The 19531-nt window shown below is 45.6% G+C and overlaps 1 protein-coding gene across 1 annotated transcript; it reads left to right on the forward strand.

Moving 5' to 3' along the window:
• The first annotated feature begins 1653 nt into the window (after positions 1 to 1653).
• RNF187 (ring finger protein 187) lies at positions 1654 to 17725 on the forward strand. The gene is made up of 4 exons (XM_037140474.2): positions 1654 to 1755; positions 14819 to 15301; positions 16355 to 16447; positions 16639 to 17725. Exons 1-4 carry the CDS (start codon positions 1654 to 1656, stop codon positions 16936 to 16938), a joined length of 978 nt encoding a protein of 325 aa, XP_036996369.2. The 3' UTR covers positions 16939 to 17725.
• The last annotated feature ends 1806 nt before the right edge of the window (positions 17726 to 19531 follow it).

The following is a 19531-nucleotide window of genomic DNA, read 5'->3' on the forward strand; positions in this document are numbered from 1 at the left end:
TTGTTGCAGACATCTGAGCTTAGGATTTGGGGAGGCCATGCTTAGCCTATGTCACATAACAGTGATAGTGAATATTGAATTTTCCAGCAAAATGAGAATGGGGACACTCTGTCCAATGACTATTATGAATTCCAAGACAATCACAGCAGAGCATGGGGCGATTCTCAAGACAGCCCTGGTGCAGGCTCTGTATGGCCCTCGAGCTGTACCCAGTGCCTGGCCCTTGTGTGACCATGGTCCCCTCACCTTCTCTAGTCCTGCCAGCCACTGGTGACATGGGTGCTCCCACCAGGTTCCAGAGATTTCTTGGCTTCCTTGTAGTGTGGGAAGGTTTGGAAGAGCAAATAGGATGCAAATATTTATAGGAATGGCTTGGGTAAGAAGTTGTCTTTTCATGTAAGTGCTAAGATTTGGGAATTGATCTGCTCCACATGAAGGCTGTTTAGTGCCAGGAAATCAGAACTAGAATCTCATGGGCTGAATGTTTGTATAAACGGTCCCCCAAGCTCCAACCAACTCACATGCTGAAATGTTAACTACCAAGCGGATGGTATTGGAGGTGAAGGCTCTGGGAGGTTTTTAGATACTGAGGGTGGAACCTCCATGTTGGGGTTGCTGTCTTTTAAATGAGGTAGGAAAGAGTTAAGATGCTCAGTCTGTGGTGTTTGTTACAGCAGCCCAAGTGGACTAAGATGTCCTTGGGGTCAAGAGCAATGCGATATTTTGACAAATGGAACAGTATAGGGCAAGCTTGAAGTTTGAGAGAGAGAATGAAAGAGAGAAAGAGCGTTCTAGAGCACAGTGCCTGGTGTGCTAGGCAGCGATTCAACCATTGAGGACAATTGGGAAAAATACATTCTGCCAGTGTGGATTTGCCGGCAGAGCCGGATGCCATGCCTTTCCACTAGGTTAGGGGCATGCGCGATCAGCTCCCTCCTCACTTGGCCAGATCCCTGTAAATTCTCACAAACAAGCAATTCCTATAAATGAATTGCTGCAATGGCAAACAAATGGCATATAGGTTCCCCTCCTCCTCCCTTTTCCCCTCCCTCTCCCCCACGACTGATGATTCTCACCTCATGAAATAGCTAAAGTAACACTCGCTCTCGGCACACAGAACCTTATGGGAGGAAAAAAGGGAGAGTCTGCCTGGAAGCCACCCTTCACAGACGCAGATGCAGATGCAGACTGGACACTGTCAGGGCTACTGCAGATGCATTTTAATTGCTGGGTTTGAGAGCTGTCAGAAGGCGAGAGTAAAGTCACAAGGTATACTGGGCAGCTCTGCGAAGGAGGTGAGCGTTACCTAAGGTCTACGGGCTTGCAAAGAAAGAAGGTGGCGGGGCAGCCTTCATCCTCCAGATGGGTTCTGGAGCTCCAAAGGCTGTCTTCCTGCCACACAAGGAATGCTTGCCTGGCAGGGGCAGGGGATTCTACTCTTCAAGTCATTGTCCCTTGCTGTGCTGCCCCTTGCCACCCCAGGCCCCTGCCCCATCTCAGGACCTGAGGTGAGGTAGATATTGCCCTGCACCCTACCCCCTAACAGGTGGCCAGGTGGCTTCCCCTCATGGTCCGCCCCAAAACGCCAGAAGACCAAAGCAGCTGCAGTGTCTATTTTCATTTTATATCAGCAAGCAGAAAAGACAAGGTGGTATGCAATCGACTCCAGGGGCAAGTGTGAATGAAGGACAGGTGACCACAGCTGCAGAGGTGGGACAAGACCTGGAAACCAGGTATGAGAAGCAGCAGTGCATGGTGAGGGATTCACAGCTTGTGGACCATGTTAACACATGTTCCAGCCTCACATGTGCAGATACACTGAGGAGGACAGCCAGCCTCTCAAAGGCAACACCAGCGAGATTGACTTTCCTTCCCCACATGTGCACTCCATATTTCTTTTATTTCCTATCTGTTAGGTAGTATAGATAGCAAACCAAGGCAGAGAGCAGGAAAGAGATGTGTCACCCATTAATTCAGCAGTCCTGAGCCCAGTCAGATAAGTTTGCCAAGTGTTCTGAAGATCACAAGAAAGATGACAGCACAGGAGGAGAGCCCTTGAAATTCTATGTGTATTGGTTCCACCATCTGGGAAAAGGAAGCCTTTCAAACTGCATGTTAATCCCAACATCCCCCAAGACGGGGAGCCCAGAGGCTGGCTGCAAGCAGAATAACCCCAAAGCCCCAATAGGCAGGGCACTCAGACTAACTGGGTGCCCACTTGCAGCTTTGTGCACACGTGCATTTCATAAATAAATTTGCTACCTCATTTCCACTGTACGTTTTCTGTTTCTTAACTGAATTTATCTCTTGTGATCAAGACAAGAGCCAAAGAGGGGTGGGGGGTCCCCTAACTCGGTAACAACACTGGTAACAACACTAAGCACAGCACTGAAAGTATCTTAAGGAATGCTGAAGATGAATGTAGTAGCTTCCGGCAATATTGGAGGAGGTTCAGAAAACGCATAGCTCTGAAACCGTAAGACTAAGGAGATTTTATTACAATAATTTTTCTACATTTTATTTTTATATTTTTATACTTATGTGTGTGAGCATAAAGGAGACACACAGAAGGAAGAGTGAGTTTTTCTAAACATAATCTCAGTCCACCCTCCCTATGCCATGGGTTGGTCCCTTCTTCATCCACACAGCTTCGCTAGTGTCAGCATTAGTCAGCTTCTGTTTATCTGTTGGTCTAATTAAGGTACAAAATGGTAACACATTGCTGTTTAAATCTGCATTTCTCTGATGACCTGTGACCTTAAGCATGCATAGTCACATAGGTCTATTACATTTTGGATTCCCAAGTCTGTAATTGAAGTCATAGCCTTTGCCTATTTTTCCATTGTGGTTACTGTCTTGATTTGCCAAAGTTTCTGGTATTTTTAGATGTTAATCTCTTCTTGGTTCTAGATAATTCATATATTTTCTCCAATCTGTGTTCAGTTTGTCAACTTTACCTTTTAGTGAATGGACATTCTTAATTCTGCTATAATCTCCATTCAGCATTTTGCCTTACATTTAGTGCTTTCTAGTTTTGTTTAAGAAGTCATTCTTCATCTCTAGGTAACAAATTCTCTTACGTTTTTGTCTGTTACCTTCATGGTGTTTAATTCCACACTTTTGGATACAGATGGTCTTTTAAACTTTCACATCAGTTGACTTGATATATATTCATTGGTTTGACCTCTTCATTTCCTTATGCAAATTTTGGTCTCTTATATGATCTAGAAGTTTACTCATTTCATGTTGGTTTTTAAATACCATGTAGTTCATAATTTTCTTATTTAATTTTTTGTTATATCTATAGTTATTTCTACTTTAGTATGCAATCTTTACAATCTAAGAAAGTTTCATTCTATAGCTCAGTTGCTGATATTTTCTTGTTAGTTAATAATCACAATGAATGCTGCAACTTATAAAAGACTTTTTTCTGCATTAGATGAATGAGATCATAGGTTATAAAAGTTTAATCTGTAAAGTATTTCTCTTACTCTCTTGTTTAAATAGGTTGGTCAGCGGTCTAGGTATCTTACCAATTTTTTCAAAGATCCAGATTTCCATTTTATTCATCTTCTCTTCTTTTTTCTTTATTTAATTGATTCCTGCTTTTATATTTATTTTTCCTCATGTTTACTTAGGTTTACTCTGTTAGTTCATTAATGTATTGAGTTGAATGGTGTGTAACAAATTACAAATTGGGTGCCTTAAAATAACAGACATTTATTCCCTCTTGGCTCTGGAGATGTGAAGTTTGAAATCAAGGTGTCTGCAGGGCTCTGGTCTCTCTCAAATCACCAGAGGAGGGTCCTTCTTGCCTTCTTCAGCTGTGGGATTTTGACAGTGATCCCTGGTGGTCCTCACCTTGTGGACAAATGCCTTGCCTCTGCCTCCATCTTCATGTGGCCTCTCCCTGTGTTTGCATCCAAAATTCCCTCTTTTTATAAGGACACCAATTATTGGATTAGGGCGCACCCTTGTCTTTATTATGTCTTCAAAAACCCTCTTCCAAATAAGGTCATATCGACATATTCCTGGGGACAGGACTTCAAAACTTAAATTTATCTTTGTTCTGGATGCAATTCGACCCATAGGAAATGGTTACTGCCTCCTTTTTTTCTCCCTTTTAATCACAACATATGACTTTAAAGAAACAGATTTGCTTTTAAGTATGACTTATTTTGGTTCCACACATGTTTAACAGATATTAATTTCAATATAACTCACTTCTAGGTATTTCTGGTATTTTTTTATTTTCCATCACATTTATATCTTAACATCAAACAAAGTTGAATTTAGGGTAGGAATGGTCATAAGAAAGATGAGGATATTATATTATGGTACAGTGAACACTAGGTCGAGTCAACATGAACATCTTTGGCATACGTGTACTTTATAGTACCTCAAAATAAGCCAGCACATGTGGAAACAGATAAATCAGCATTGTCACAGATTTCAACACCTGTTGCACAAATATTGAGAAATCAAGGACAAATAAGCAGATATTGAAGAACTGAGTAACACAATGAATAATCTCAAGCCTTTGGAACTACAACCAGCAAACAGAGAACATTTACAAGAATCCATTCAATCCATGCATTCAGTCCTAGAGCAGGACTTGTTGAATTATTCAACATAACCATTACATTCTGCATAGGTAGTAATAAAGTTACAAATTATTTACTAAATTTAGCTATAGATTCTATATATTTAAAAAGAAAATGATATACAAGTGTGGTGGGGGTGCTCCACTCACAGAGTTCCCCCATCAGCCATGGATGAATAAGTCTACCAAGACATGATCTGCTTGGGAAGGAAAGGTGGCTGATCTTTCAAAGAAGAGGGGCCAAGAGCTTTTTCTTCAATGGGCTTTTATTGGGTTCGATTTGCACAGGAATACAGGTAAAGCTCATCAATTATTGTCAGGCAGTAAGATCAAACAATGGATAACATACAAAGAACTATGAGGGCTTATTCTGAGTCAGGGTCAGCTAGTTAAAGGGCCATAAAACTTTGGGAAACAAACTCATTTCATGTCTGGACCCTTTCAGAAAACTGAGGACATTCTTAGAAAAGCAGGTTTCACAGGATTTTATGTATTCTTTCTCAGGCCTTGATTGCCATGGGGAACTGCCTGTTCCTGCCCAGGGCTGCACCATCCTCTGGCATTGTTTCAGGCTTAAGCCAGGCAGGGGAAGTAAGGTAGCCAAGAGATTAGGAGACTTTTCACAGACAGAATGAGGACTCAGGCTTTGTCAAAGCCGAGGGGTGAGGGTCCATCACTCCCTTTTTCTATAGTTCCCCAAGTTCTTCCCTGAGGGCCCCTTCATGACCATGCCTGTCTTAGGTCATCCCTCCCTTGAGGAATCTTTTTTTTTTTAAATTAATTTTATTTAGTTATTTTTCAAGTACAGTTTTTTGTCTATTTTTCCCATCCCAGCCTCCCCGCCCCTTGCTCCCCACCTCCCTCCTATTTCCACCGCCTTGGTTCTCGTCCCTGTGTCCTTCCTATTTATTCCTCCAAATCCCTCCCCCTTTTTCCCCTTAACTTCCCTTCCTTCTCCCCTCTGGTCACTGTCCCCTTGTTCTCTATTTCAGTGTCTTTTTTTTTTTTTTTTCTGCTTGCTCATTTGTTTTGTTGTTTAGCTTCCTGTTAAAGGTGAGATCATATGGTATTTGTCTTTCAGCACCTGGCCTATTTCACTCAGCATAATGCTTTCCAGTTCCATCCATGTTGTTGCCAAAGGTAGTAGCTCCTTCTTTCTCTCTGTAGCATAGAATTCCATTGTGTATATGTACCACAATTTTTTGATCCATTCATTTACTGATGGGCACCTAGGTTGCTTCCAACTCTTGGCTATTGTAAATTGTGCTGCTATGAACATTGTGGTGCATAGGTTCTTTGATATTGATGTTTTAGGATTCTTAGGATATAATCCCAGCAGTGGAATTGCTGGGTCAACCTTGAGGAATCTTACCTGTCATTGGCTAACTGGTTATTCATCTGGGGCCAAGCAGGATGAAGTAAAAGGGGACAGAGGCTGGCACCCCTACCAGGAAGATTAGCTTTGTCTCAGTGGCTTGTGGTCCCAAGGTCTCTTACTCAGCCTTAGCCAATGGGGGGGGTGGTGTCTGAAACCAGGCAGGGTGGTTCCCAACATACAACTAAATAGTATAATATTTGGGTTAAAATATATGAAATAAATTATATGAAGAATTAAAAATATTGAGAACCTAATTAAGACAATACTTACTACCTACAAAATATATGTGCTTGAGCTTATCTCTACTTAAAAGTTCATGTACTAATATGTTCATTCCTAATACACATATTAGGAATGAATGCAGGTTTAAAAACAAATTTTCAAATGTATTATTCTGAAAACCTAGAAAATTCTGGAAAATTATTCCCATAGATAATACTATAATTGTAATTTTTATTTCTACCTAATTTTTTAAATACTTTCAATTTGTTGGTTTAATTGCCAATATTTCTATCCTGATTTTTTCCCTTTTCAGCCCCAAAGTGAGACAATAGTTTTTCATGAAGCAGAAAAATATGTATGAAAATAAGAAAGAGCTTTTATTTAAGGCAGTTTTGTAGTTTGTGGGGTATCATGATGAGTGTGTGTCTTTCAGATTTCTCTTGGGTAAGACACAGGCTGAACTGAACCATTCTGAAACACATCTCAGCTTTATTACCCTGGGACCCCATTTTTATCTTCGTGTAGCACATGGGAAATTTGCAAGAATGCTAATTTGCTTCCTATACCAATTCTAAAGTGTTTGTTTTTTGCCCCTCAGCACCAAGCAATCAATTCAATTCTGACCCTTTCTACCTGGAGATAGTGTAATCGAGTAAATAGGGGCCCATTCATGTGGCACTTTGGTGAACGACCCAACAATTAATGGTGGAAGTAACAAGCTTTTATTTACAATATTCCAACCTTAGGGGTGCGGAGAGCACTGATGCTTGGAGCCCACATCTTCCCTAAGACCTAGAACTTCTCTTGCTCCTCAAAAGGTTATAAGCCAAAAGCCCCCAAACTAGAAGTTCCCCATTTCCTTGTCTGAATTTAAGCTGGCTGTGTGAACAGTTCTCATTCCCTTTGGAAAGGTACCAAAGTTGCCATCCTCACACAGCAGCTCTCTCCTTTAGAATCTGTGGTGTGTTGTCCTCAGCCTCCACGTACTGGTCCAAGAATACATGTGCTGCATTACTGCATCATGGTGAAGTACAGAGAAGGCACAATTCCTGGGAGTGGGCTTTCCATATGTCCTAATACCCCAGAGTCAGTGTGTTGCAAGGCAAAAGTCTTGCTTGGCTTTGGAGTCAGAGCAGCCTCATATCTCCTTCCTTATCACACCAGGCTGCATTGAGGGAACCTGACTACAACTACATACCTGCTTGCTTACTCCTCCCTTCACATGGATACTACATCATCACTCTCCTTCCTCATGGCTCCCTGCTCACTACACCCTTTCCAAACCTCATACCATCTCCTATCTTACTACTGGCAACATAGCTCTTCTCGTGGTTGCCTGCCCTTAGTTTAAATCCTGACCTCATTTCTGAGACCTCATCTCTGACTTCTCCCACAATGAGATGCATTTGCCACCTTCCCTGTATTGTTCTATCTTCCCTTGGCTGCCACCTTTAGTCAGAGCAAAGGTGACTCACTGATCCAGGGACTTCCACCTCCCTCGGCTACATCGTGAGTCAGTTACGTCATTAAGGTCACACACACACCTTTTGTTCCTAGGCAGTAGCACAGCTGTTATCTTACCTTTATTATGAAAAGTATTTTAAGCTGTATCATCTGTTTGCCCCCATACCCCAACCAAGGGCTATGGGGGTCTTGGGGACCTCTTGCCCTGCACCCCGTTTTAGTAGTAAAGGGCTCAGGCACACATAACTGTTCCTACTTCTGACACCAATAGCAAATCGAGTTTGTCCCCGCCATGTTTCTGTCCAACTACCTGTAAAGCAGAGGTCTCCATGACTCTCTCTACAGGTTTGACTAATTAGCCAGAGTGGCTCACAGAACTCATAAAAGATATCACTAGATCACCAATTTATTATAAGAACATAACTCAGGAACAGCCAGATAGAAGAGATGCACAGAGCCAGGCATGGGAAAAGAACAAGGGGCTTCCCTGCTCTCTGAGCCTACTCTTCTGGCACCTCCATGTGTGCACCAACCCAGAAGCTCTCCAAATTGTGGCCTTTCGGTTTTCACAGAGGTTTCATTATACAGGCATGATTGATTAAATCACCAGCCATTCTCTCCTCCTCTTAGGAAAGAGGATGGGATTGAAATTTCCAACCCTCTAATCACTGGTTGGTTCCCCTGATTACCACCCCCGTCCTTAGGGGCTTTACAGAGTTAACTCATTCACATAACAAAAGATACCTTTATGGCTCTTATTACAGAAAATTCTAAGGGTTTTAAGAGCTATATTTAAGGCAAAGACCAAATGTATTTTTGTATTATAAATCACAATATCACAACCACAATAATTTCAAGTTGACCTCTTAGTAGTGATACCAAACTTCAGTATGAGTCTATCTATCTGTGAACACAGGACAAAAGAAATGTATGAGCAAGGGTTTGCAATGTATAGAGGAAAAAGTTTAATATTAAATTGGCCAATCCAGAGACAGGGAGCTAGTGCTCTAAAAGACCTGAATCCATGATTGTGTGTGGGTTACAGATTATATAGGGCAAAATCATAAGACACCACTAGTTTAGGTCATGTTGGGAGCTGATTGGTTGGAGGTAAAGTAAGGATAATAAATCATTTCTTCGGGTCTTAAGGACAGCTCTAAAGTTAGCTCTGACATCCCTGTACAGAATTTCAAAGAAAGCTAGCATTACCAGACTAAAGGGGTCCATTTTCCTGCATGCATAAAAGGCCGATTAGATGTGAACAAGAGTTTTCAGCCAAGAAAGGAAGGATTTATTATAAGGAGATGGTGCCATGCTCAGAGTCATAGGTGAGCTAATGCTCAAAGGCCTGGCTCTTGATGGTTTCCAGGGGATGGATTATATAGGAAAAAAGGTATTGATCATGATGACTAAAGGAGTCAGGATTATGGTCTCCACTAATTGGTTGGTGCCAGGGTAATTGGTTTGTAATCGATCATTGACATCTAGTCCTGATGTCAGCCATGGAGTTGTTCTGAGTTTGCAAGGATTTGTTTAGTGGGATCATTTTGCTTTTTTGGGTCTGTAGCAAAAACACAACTGAGGCCAATACATTATCTTTAGTTTGATTGAAAACTCTTTCTCTGTAATCAGTGGACCCAGGACCTTGTTCGTAAGAGTACTGAATGCTGACCAGAACCTCAGTGTACTGAGGACAAGGAAGAGGGAGGTTGGTGATTCAGGGTGCTGGGTGAGGCCAGTTTGAGTCAAAGGGAAAAATCAAAATGAAAGTACAGATTAAAGAAAATAAGGTTTCTTTATGGTTATAGTAGCTTGGGGTTCATTCCACCTTAGGGTTCATGATCTGAAAGATAACAGGTCAGGATGTGATCTTCAGCCTGCTAGAGATCTGGACCATACGATCATTAGTCAGGTGCAGGCTATTGTCTTCTGCTGCCTCAGGGGTGAATGAAGGAAGAGGCTAGGTCTATGAGGGGTGTAGACAGAGAGGGGAAAAAACAGATTTTTAAGCTGTAATCACAAATCAAATCAAAATTATGAGGACCCTTTGTTTCATTAAGTTGTATATCTTAGTAGCATTGTAACAAAGGGAATCTGGTCAGATAGCTGCGCAAAGGGGAGGGATCCCTGAGGCAGCATGAAAGGCTGCACTCCTTGAAGTAAGGGTGGGGTTGCAGGAAACTCCAAGGCAACAGACTGAAGCCACAGTACCTGTGACTCCATATCCCCAGTAGAGGGTAAACAAGCAGGCACGTGGAGCCATGCTCCAGGCAGAGATGCTGTGTACAGCTAGAAACCCTCCTTCCCACTTACCATGGTGGCAAGAGAAGAAGCAAGAGAAGAGGCAGAGATGTTCTGTAGGCTGACACATATGATAGAAGTTAGCCTAGAATGGTCGGCAAGTTGGACGCTCCCACAGCATGCAAGATTTTGGGGCAAAAGATGGAAGGTGTGGAGTCTTGGCCCATTTTTGCATTTCCCTTGCTCACCCAGTCAGAACCCAGCTTGCGGAGGCCAAGTCCTGCACGTGGGACATGAGTGTTGCCAGCATCAGGCCTGTGGGATACTGTGGCTCCTCACTATGTGGCACAGGTCCTGGACTGCTTCCATCCTCTTGATCTGAGGGCAGTACACAGACATGCAGGTCTGGAACGCTTGCTGGTCCAAGGTATGTGAGCAGCCTTGGATCCTGGAACTGCTAGGACAGAGAGAGCCCCTTGTACAACTGGCTGCAGTGATCTGGCGGCATGCCCTGGCACTGGAGAGGAAAGAAGCTTTGAGGAGACAATGGAAAGTCTGCCCCATTGATGTGCTCTGCAGAAAGAGAGAGAGAGAGAGAGAGAGAGAGAGAGAGAGAGAGAGAGAGATCTGAAGCTAGAGAGCCAGATAGACCTGTTCACATAACAGTCTTGTGCTCCAGGAGGACAGGTAAGATTGGAATGGTGTTTCTGGACACTGACTCTGGTTCTGGGGGTGGCTGGCATCTTTCTGTGTTTTGTGGAAGAGATTGCCCTGGAGCTGGGGAGTGTCCACATCCCCCAAGCTGAGCAACCTGTTAATGAAGAATGAAGACTTTTTCCTTTCCCACCAGTTTTGTGTTATGCTGTGTTTGGCAAAAAGCAGCCGAATCCCACTTTGTTCAGTAACACTATTTCTAACAACAATAAAAATTATTTTCAATTCCATTTTCATGTGCCAGATATAAAATTTCCAGTCAGAACTTTATCTAAATACTTCTAATGTTTCTTCAAGCATGTCCCTATACACACAACTGACCGTCTCTCTCATTTTTGTACACCCTGCTTTGTTAGAACAGAACTTAAAATAGGGTGACCCAAAATTCAACAAAACACACATGAAATGTACAACATATTCTGGATTGCAATTTCCTGTAATAAAGATTGTAGGAGAAGAAAAACATTTTCCTCTATCAGTCTCAGGTTCAATGGCCAGGGCCCCATGAGATTTACACACAAATTAACAGGAAAAAAGTAGTTTATTAATATGTGTAGCACACATTACCTAGGAGAAACCTCAGTGGTGAGTTACTCAAGGGGATGCTTAGAACTTGGGCTTTGTAGCATCTTAACAAAGAATACATTTGTAGAGAAGTGACAAGAAAGGATTTTAGGCTTTTAAGGGTGATGAGCTATGGGGAAGTAAATTTTTGGTGGAAGGTAATAGAAGATAAGGACTATTAGTGCAGGTCCATATTGGCACCAAATTCTCCTTTTCTTTATGGCCATAAAAATTCCCCTGGAGAGGGGCTTCGTGGCAGTTGTCATTTCTCAGAAGTTTCTGCTTTTAATCAGATTGGAGAAGCTCTGGGAGGGTGTCTTTCTGCATCTTTGATTGTCATTTGCTTCCAGCTCAAAATAATCTTCTTGCCAAAGTGGTACATTTTGGAGTGGTGTGTCCTCTTTGGAATTTTTTACTTCTATTCCGCTGGTCTATATTTTTGCTGGCCTAAACAGAAAATGACCTTGTCACGCTCTTATAGAAAATATTCGAATTTCTTATTGTTGTGAATTTAATCCCCAAACATTTAATATTAATCCACTTACTATTGAGAAAAAGGAAGATGGTTCGCAGCCTGGAAATATTGGGAGTTCTCCCTTTTCGAGAAGAGACATCCTCTTATTTAGTTCTTGGTGTCAGTGCAATGGGAATCGGAGCACCAAGACACCCAGAGAAAAATGTGTCCTACTATTTTGTAGGTGTGTATTAAATGTGATACTTAGCAATAATCCTAAAAGTGTATTCTTTAATTTCCTGGATGGTTCAAGAGGCAGATGTGGGAGTCTGTCCACCTTCCTTGCCCTCTGCCCACCCAACTCTTCTTCTCAAAGAACACTTAGCTAAATCTTTCACTTGGAGGGTGCAGAGGAAGACTAGGAAGGGAGAGTGAGAAATGCTAGGTAACTTCTTTGAGTCTGTCTTGGGAGGTGTGATATTGGGATTTATAATAAGAAATATATATTTGGTCTTTGTCCACAATTCCTGGTGCAGAGCTCCTAAAACCCTTGGGATTTCCTGTGATGAGAATATTCATAACAAGGCCCTGTCAACCACTCCAGAGTTTATGTTAATGAGTTAATTTTGGAAAGTCCCTAAGGAGGAAGGCTGGTTACCAGGGAACCAACCATGTCATAGAGTGTTGAAACATTCAATCCTACCTCTATTATCTCAGGGGAGGGGAAAGGAAATGGAGATTGAATCAAGCGCCAATGGTCAGTGATTTAATCAATCATGGCTATGTAATGAAGTTTCCATAAAATCCCCAAAAGACAGGGTTTGGTGAGCTTCTGAATGGTGAGAACATGGAGGTTCTGGGAGAGTGGTATACCCACAGGGAGAGGGCATGGAAACTTCCCACCCCTTTCAACATACTTGGCTCTGTGCATCTCTTTCACTTGGCTCTTCCTGAGTCATATCCTTTATAATAAGCTGGTGCTCTGGTAAGTAAATTGATTTATTGAGTTTTGCCAGCTGCTCTAGGGAATTAATTGAATCCAAGAGAAGATTCATAGAAAACCCCACTCTATAGCTGGATGGTCAAAAGAACAGGTGACATGTGAAGGGGGTGGGGCAGTCTTGTAGGACTGAGCCCTTCACCTGTGGGGCCTGATGCTATCTCTGGGTGACCTACAATTTAACTCAGTTAAATTGTAGGTCACTCAGCTGGTATTGGGGAGTTGCTTGGTGTACAGAAAACCCACACACTGCAATCAGGAGCAGAATCAGGGACAGCTATGCAAATGTCTACCATTTTTTCATTTCCTGGCTCTCCTGTGCAAGTTTTCAAATCGATGGTGATTGTGATGACTGAACCGCTCTCATTATTAAAACTGTAACATTTTTGGTTTTTAAATACTGATATAACAAACATTTTTCCAAAGCAAACCATGAAAGTCTTTATTTCCATTTTGGGTTATTTTTATAGTGTATTTTAAGAAAAGCAGTTTCAAAGATTATGAAAATCTGAAGGTTCTCAATACATAATTGCTACATTGCCTCCGAGAAGCAATATTAATACAGGAGAAGGGCATGAGCACTATTAACTGAAGTCAAACAAAGTTAAGTCAGGAGATTGCTACCTTCTGCCTGAAATGGAGCTCAGTTGACCACAGAGGCAAGCAGATCATGAAGAGCCTCCAGAACAAAAGAAATTCCTGCAAAGATCGATTAATAGCTACTCATCCATACCTTATTGTTCACCTATACTATAAAAGGCAAACACAATGTCACAAAATAGACCTTGTGAAGGTTAAAGTTAATCCCAACAAATGTTCCACTCTCTATTTTTCTACACCAGCAATTTTCCATACAGATTACAAACAGATATAAGTTCAACCTCTAGAGATGGTTGGGGGTCTTTCTTCCTACCCTTGTGAAGAGAGTCTCACTCTGTGAAGTGGCTTTTCTTGCTTACCCTCTCTACCCAATAAACTTACTTCCAATTAAACTCTATTTTGGTTTGTGTTTGAATTGGTTCCTGTGAGAAGCCAAGGACCCTCTTGGCTCTGGGCTGAGCTCCCACTAGGGATTCGCTTTTATGGCATCATTATCTATAAAGTCAGGTCTTATTTTATTTTTTGGCAGTTGGGAGGGGTATCCTGCTAATTTAATAGTGAAAAAAATCTCAGTTTATGTTCCTATTTCTTAGTAACTGGTCAGAGAGTGTGTGTGTTTTATGTGTATTTATAATTTTTTATTTGGTGAATTAAAAAATCCCACGGGGGTCATTTTCTACTGTACTATTCTGTATCAGACTGATGTACTCTTTGTATATTTGTGGCTGAAATTCCCTAGTTTGACTATTTGTCTTTAATTATTGTGCTTGACTTTTTTCCCCACTCACAGGAATATCATGGACTTTGCCCAGTTGCTTTTTTCTTTTTTAAAAAAACTTTTCTCTCCATTACATTTCTGTTTTGCCCCACAAATTGGGCGGCGGGCCTTGAAGCGCCTTCGTCCTTCTGACAATTCCTCTACACAGCCACGGTTTACCAGTCGCATTTCCAACTATAACTTGGTGCATTTTTAAGTCTGTAACAGATTTTTCAAAACCTACAAAGCCGAAAAGGGACACCTCTCGGAGATTTTGCACTTGTATGCGATAGTAAATTCATTTTTTAAATATTAAAATAACGTAATAGTAATTTTTTCCAACTGCGGGCTTGGTTGTGTTCAGGGTAAAAAGACTGCTTGTTCCCAAAACTTTTTTGTTTTTCCTAAAGAGATCAATAGATTTCTCTTCGGTGGGGGCGGCGGGGGACAGCCCGAGCCGGTGGCCGGGCTGGGCGGGGCGTGCAAAACTGTCTTTTACCGGAGGGACTCCGAAGCCAATTGTCAGCATCTCCCCACCCCGCTGGGTGCTTGCAGTTCAGGTCCTATCAGCTCACAAGACTTTTAAATGTTCTCTAAATAATAAAAATTGTTTTCCCTCTCTCCTACATGTAATTTATGAGGGAAGTGACAACTGCTGTAAGATTTTTCTGGTGCGATGACGTGGAGGGCTCGCCGGCTAAAGAGTGAAGCGTCCCGTTGACAAGACCCGCGGGTGATGTACACCGCTGCCAGGACCGTGCGTGCAGCGCCCAGTCTTCCCCGCCCACGCGCATCTCGGTCGCCATCCTTGTCCCGTCTAGCGCAGCGTCTTGACTTTCCTTCAGCGACCGGGTCCCGGTCCGCATTCGCCGGCCTCTTCGCCCGCGCCCTCTTTTAGGGCCCCCGCCGCCGCCCTGGCGTTCCCTGCAGGCCCGGGTGAGGCCGCCTGCGCCTTGTGCCAGCGCACGCCCCGCGAGCCGGTGCGCGCCGACTGCGGCCACCGCTTCTGCCGGGCGTGCGTGGTGCGTTTCTGGGCGGAGGAGGATGGGCCCTTCCCCTGCCCTGAGTGCGCTGATGACTGCTGGCAGCGCGCCGTGGAGCCCGGCCGCCCGCCGCTCAGCCGACGCCTGCTGGCGCTCGAGGAGGCGGCAGCAGCACCCGCGCGCGACGGCCCGGCCTCGGAGGCTGCGCTGCAGCTGCTGTGTCGTGCTGATGGGGGTCCGCTGTGCGCCGCTTGCCGGATGGCAGCAGGGCCCGAACCGCCCGAGTGGGAGCCCCGCTGGAGGAAGGCACTGCGCGGCAAGGTGCGCGCGGGCGGTGCCCTGTGCGCCGCCATCCCTCTCCCTACCCGCGCCAGATGGTGCACGGAGCCTTACAGTCCTCCTGAGGACGACTCCCTGTCCACCCTCCCCCTGCTCTAACTGATGTCCTGTTCCCAAATACCCCACCCCCCATACCCTCCGGCCCATCCTTTTCCCTTTGAACTACCCTTCTCTTTTCCCCAGCTGCCGACGGCTTCCAGTGGCAGGTTCCACTCCTGTGCCTAATTCTTGGGGCCCTACTGCTCCTCCCTTGGGCATGACGTCACCTTGTGGCAGCCTCCTCCCCAGGGGTGAACCCTCCCCTGAGGCTGTCTTGCAGTTAAGGCTCCTCTGTATTCCAGTCTCCGCCCCCCACCCTTCTCGTCCCCTCAGCCCTCTTTTGGTTTCCACGTCTGTTCTGGTACTTCATCTGCATTGCATGTGGTATCTGACCCTGGGTGGGAACCGCAAACTGGCGACCAGGAACCCACCCTTGTGGGTAGTGGGCGCTCAGATTAGCTGGGCTCTCCTGGGGACTCTTCCTGCCCGGTGGGGAGGGGAGGAGGGTCCTTCCACCTACGTGGTCAGCACACAGCTAGTGCCCGTGTCTAGCAGGCCCTGCGTGTGGCCATGCACACCCTAAAGGGGCCACCAAGTTCATCAGGGATTCCCAGAGTGACCCTGCCAGGGCCATTCCTCCTGAAAAGGATATGGTAACTATTGGCAGATACCACTCTCCATTCCTATGCTTGTGACAGTAATATCGGGTAGCTGAGGGGACACTCATGTCCAGTTATCTAGTTAGATTCTTGGGATGGACTTTTCTGTGAGGCTTCTTCAGGGAGCAAGCTTAGCAGAGTCACTAAGAACTCTCTGGTGTCTGCAGCCTGTTCGCATGAGGCTGGCAGGATAGGAGCAACGATGTGATGGGGCCTTCTGGACAGTCAGATCTTTAGTGAACTCGGGAGGTGCAATGTACCCTGGACTGGGCTAAAGGAGGGGTGTCCTAGACCTTCAGGTGTGGCTGCCAGCCTGGTAACCAGCTTATCTTCCCAGGAGAGCAAGGGGTCTGTGGAGGTCATGAGAAAAGATCTGAATGATGCTCGGGACCTGCATGGCCAGGCTGAGTCTGCTGCTGCTGTGTGGAAGGCAAGTGGGAGTGGCCCTGGGGTGCGCATGAATGAGGGGACACGGGTATGCACTCTGACCCTATCTGGCGGGGCCTTGGGATGCAGCTGAGCCCTGTGTAGCAAACCTTCTCTTCTTGAAGTGGTCAGCATGGGGCTGGGGTCTTGGGTGAAGCCTGAGGACACAGGTGTCCTTCTCTGCCCTCCCTGCAGGGACACGTGATGGACCGCAGAAAGAAGGCCCTGACTGACTACAAGAAGCTTCGGGCTTTCTTTGTGGAGGAGGAGGAGCGCTTCCTGCAGGAGGCGGAAAAAGAGGAGGGGTCCCCTGAGGATGAGGATGCTGACCCTGCAGAGAGGTTCAGGTCCCTCCTGCAGGCCCTGTCGGAGCTCGAGCGGAGGCACCGAAACCTGGGCCTCAGCATGCTGCTTCAGGTGGGCCCCGCCCCATCTGAGGGTGCTGAGCAACCAAGAGAAGGCTTCCATTTGGGGCTGAATTTCAGGAATCAGTGAACCGGGAGACAACCCAGCCTCCATGGCATTGGCGATGTTTTGTGAGGCAGGGTTGCACCCCAGTGTTGAAGCACTGGGCCCCTGTGCTACCCTAGCACTCTGCAGGCAGGAGCTGGCTGAGGGGTCCAGGAGCACAGGGACCACCGAGGAGGCTAGTGGCTATCTGACCCTCGTTCTTCATGTCCTCACACCCTATGTTGGAGGCCATGCCTAACCCTTGAGGCTCTGGATTCTTTGCATTCCCTCTGATCCTGAGCCAGCAGCCTCTGTCCTTCTCTTTTCTGGGCTAAGGTGTGATTTCACTCCTGGAATGCTGGTTAATCAACTCTAGTGGGTGGTGGTTTTAGGTGATGATTGGAGGGGGGCTTGGCTTCAGCCTTGGGAAGGCGTCTATGGCTGGTGGAACTGGGGCATGGTCGTCTGGGTTTCAGGATGGCTACTCCCTCCTCTACCTCCCTCTCTCTCTTTCCCTGTCTCTTTCTCCCTGCAGTGATGCCAGGCAGAGGATGCTGGCTCAACCCTGGCCCAGCCCCCAGCAGTTCCTCCATCCGCCTCCTTCAGGACTCCGGAGGGTCTTCATCTAAGTATAGACTGGGCTTTGTATTGTAGGTGCCACCTTGGGCTATCCCCTCAGCAGTGTCCATGTTTTTTTCCTCGGGTGGTCTTGTTTCTGGGCTATAAAAGCCAGTTTTGCTGTGGAGACCTGAAGTGGTGGGGGGCATCCGTAACCCAAGTGTGTCCTGTTCTCTCTCTTCATAAAGCTGTTGTTGCTGCTGCTGTCTCTTCAGCTCTGCCTGAGGTCTCTGTGGCTGCTGTCGTCGTCACAGCTACCAGGTGGCTGGGTTGTCTAGACCCAGAGCCCAGTGCCTTTAAATGCTGCCCACGATGAGCCTGTTCCCACTAGGTTTGAAGACCCCCACCCAAGCATTGGGCACAGGAGTTAAGATTAAATTTGGGGTGATCATCCAAGGAAAGGGAGGCTCAGGGCGTGCAGATGGGGAGGGTGAGCAGATAGGTCAACCTGTCACTCCTTTTTAAGGTCCCCCATAAACTACCCACAGCTTGATTTCTGTGTGCAGGAATGGCTGCCGGGTTCTTGTGGGTCTGGGAGGTCAGCCTCCTGTGCACCTCACCTTACAGCTCTGCCCCCTGTGCTTTCCAGTGTGTCTGTTGGCCATGCCCACTTCTCTGTCACTGTCCCTCAGGAGCAGGGTAGACGTGCTATTAGTCTTGCTGGGTCCTGGCTTCCCCTGCTGAGTAGTTGCTCCTAGAGATGAATTTAGCAAAATCCGTGACTTAGTGGCAGTGTCATTGTATCAGTTCAAAGGGCAGAAATGTCACACAGTGACTGGATAAGGGATCCCAGTACATTGGCACAGACAGACTTTAGGACGGCTAGGACTATGATTCCTGAAATAGTGGCTTTATGATCAAATGGGTCATTTTTGGACAAAGCTTCTCAAAGTTAGGTGCCACCAACTCAGGTTTTTGTGAGTTTGGGAGCTAGTGGCCTGGAGCCTAGATCAGGGTTTGCTCATATTCCTCATGTCTCTTCCGGTGCCCCGTGATTGGGACTGAGGAGCCTCTGCAGCTGGTTTTCTCTGATGGGCCCCCACTTCCCACCTCTGCTGAGTGATACTGGGGAGCTGGCCCAGGCTGCAGCAGACTGAGCCCCAGATGCCCACTTGGAGGGCTGCCGATTCTTCCCCTCTCAGTTGGGGTCCCAGGTGTAGCCCAGAAGTGTGGCACCCTGTGGCTGGGGAAAGACACGAGGTCCACTGGCATAGACTCTTTTTTAAAGAAACTTTTTTAATATTCTCCAAAGTATATTTTTAAAATTGCTTTTTAGGAAGGGAGGGAGAGAGAAATGTTGATGTGAGAAACATGGATCTGTTGCCTTCTCATATGTACCCCAACTAGGGATCGAACTTGCAACCCTTTGGTCTATGGGATGACGTTCCAACCAGCTGAGCCACACCTGCCAGGGTTCACTTTCTTTCTGACAGTGGGGACCGCTTTACTGCTTTCACATGCTATCTATGTAAGGATGGTGGGCAGAGAGGGGAAAAACTGCCTGGCTGTATATCAGAAAGAGACATGGTCATCATCTCATCAAGTCAAATAACTGTGGCTAAATAACGCTAACAAATAATTCTGACCCCTCGGATCAGGGGTCCATACTAGGGGTGCCCTCTGGCCTCTTCCAGACTCTGGAAGACCCAGGAGGGAGCTGCCTAGCTTGTGTTCCATAGAGAGCCTTGGCTTGGGCTCCAGTGAAGCCTGGCTGCCCCTCATCGTTCCTCTGAGTGTGCAGGCAGTGAGAGCTCTGTGACAGCCTTTTTATGTAGGGGTTCCTATATTCAGTACTGAGATACAGTCCCTTCTACTTGTCACTATAAGAGCTTGATGGGAAAATTGTGTATAGTTAGGAACTGTGGCTTATTTTTATTTCAGATTCATAGTCCAAGGGGAGCAGAGACAAATACTGAGTGTCATTTCACTCAGTATGTAGTAGGGGTTATGGGGACACAGCCGTGCTTTGCACACCATGTGCAAGCTCCAGGGTTCCCCGGAACCTCCTTGGAGCTCGAGA

The sequence above is a fragment of the Artibeus jamaicensis genome, unplaced genomic scaffold, assembly GCF_021234435.1.
Source record: "Artibeus jamaicensis isolate MK-2021 breed Jamaican fruit bat unplaced genomic scaffold, CSHL_Jam_final scaffold_3272, whole genome shotgun sequence".
Lineage (NCBI taxonomy): Eukaryota > Metazoa > Chordata > Mammalia > Chiroptera > Phyllostomidae > Artibeus > Artibeus jamaicensis.

Excerpts from the sequence above, each read along its gene's own strand:
- RNF187 (XM_037140474.2), top strand. The coding sequence starts at position 1,654 with ATGCAATCGACTCCAGGGGCAAGTGTGAATGAAGGACAGGTGACCACA. Across the intron at positions 1,756-14,818 it reads ATGAGAAGCAGCAGTGCATG|CGCAGCGTCTTGACTTTCCT; the intron begins GTGAGGGATTCA and ends TGTCCCGTCTAG. Across the intron at positions 16,448-16,638 it reads CTGCTGCTGCTGTGTGGAAG|GGACACGTGATGGACCGCAG; the intron begins GCAAGTGGGAGT and ends CCCTCCCTGCAG.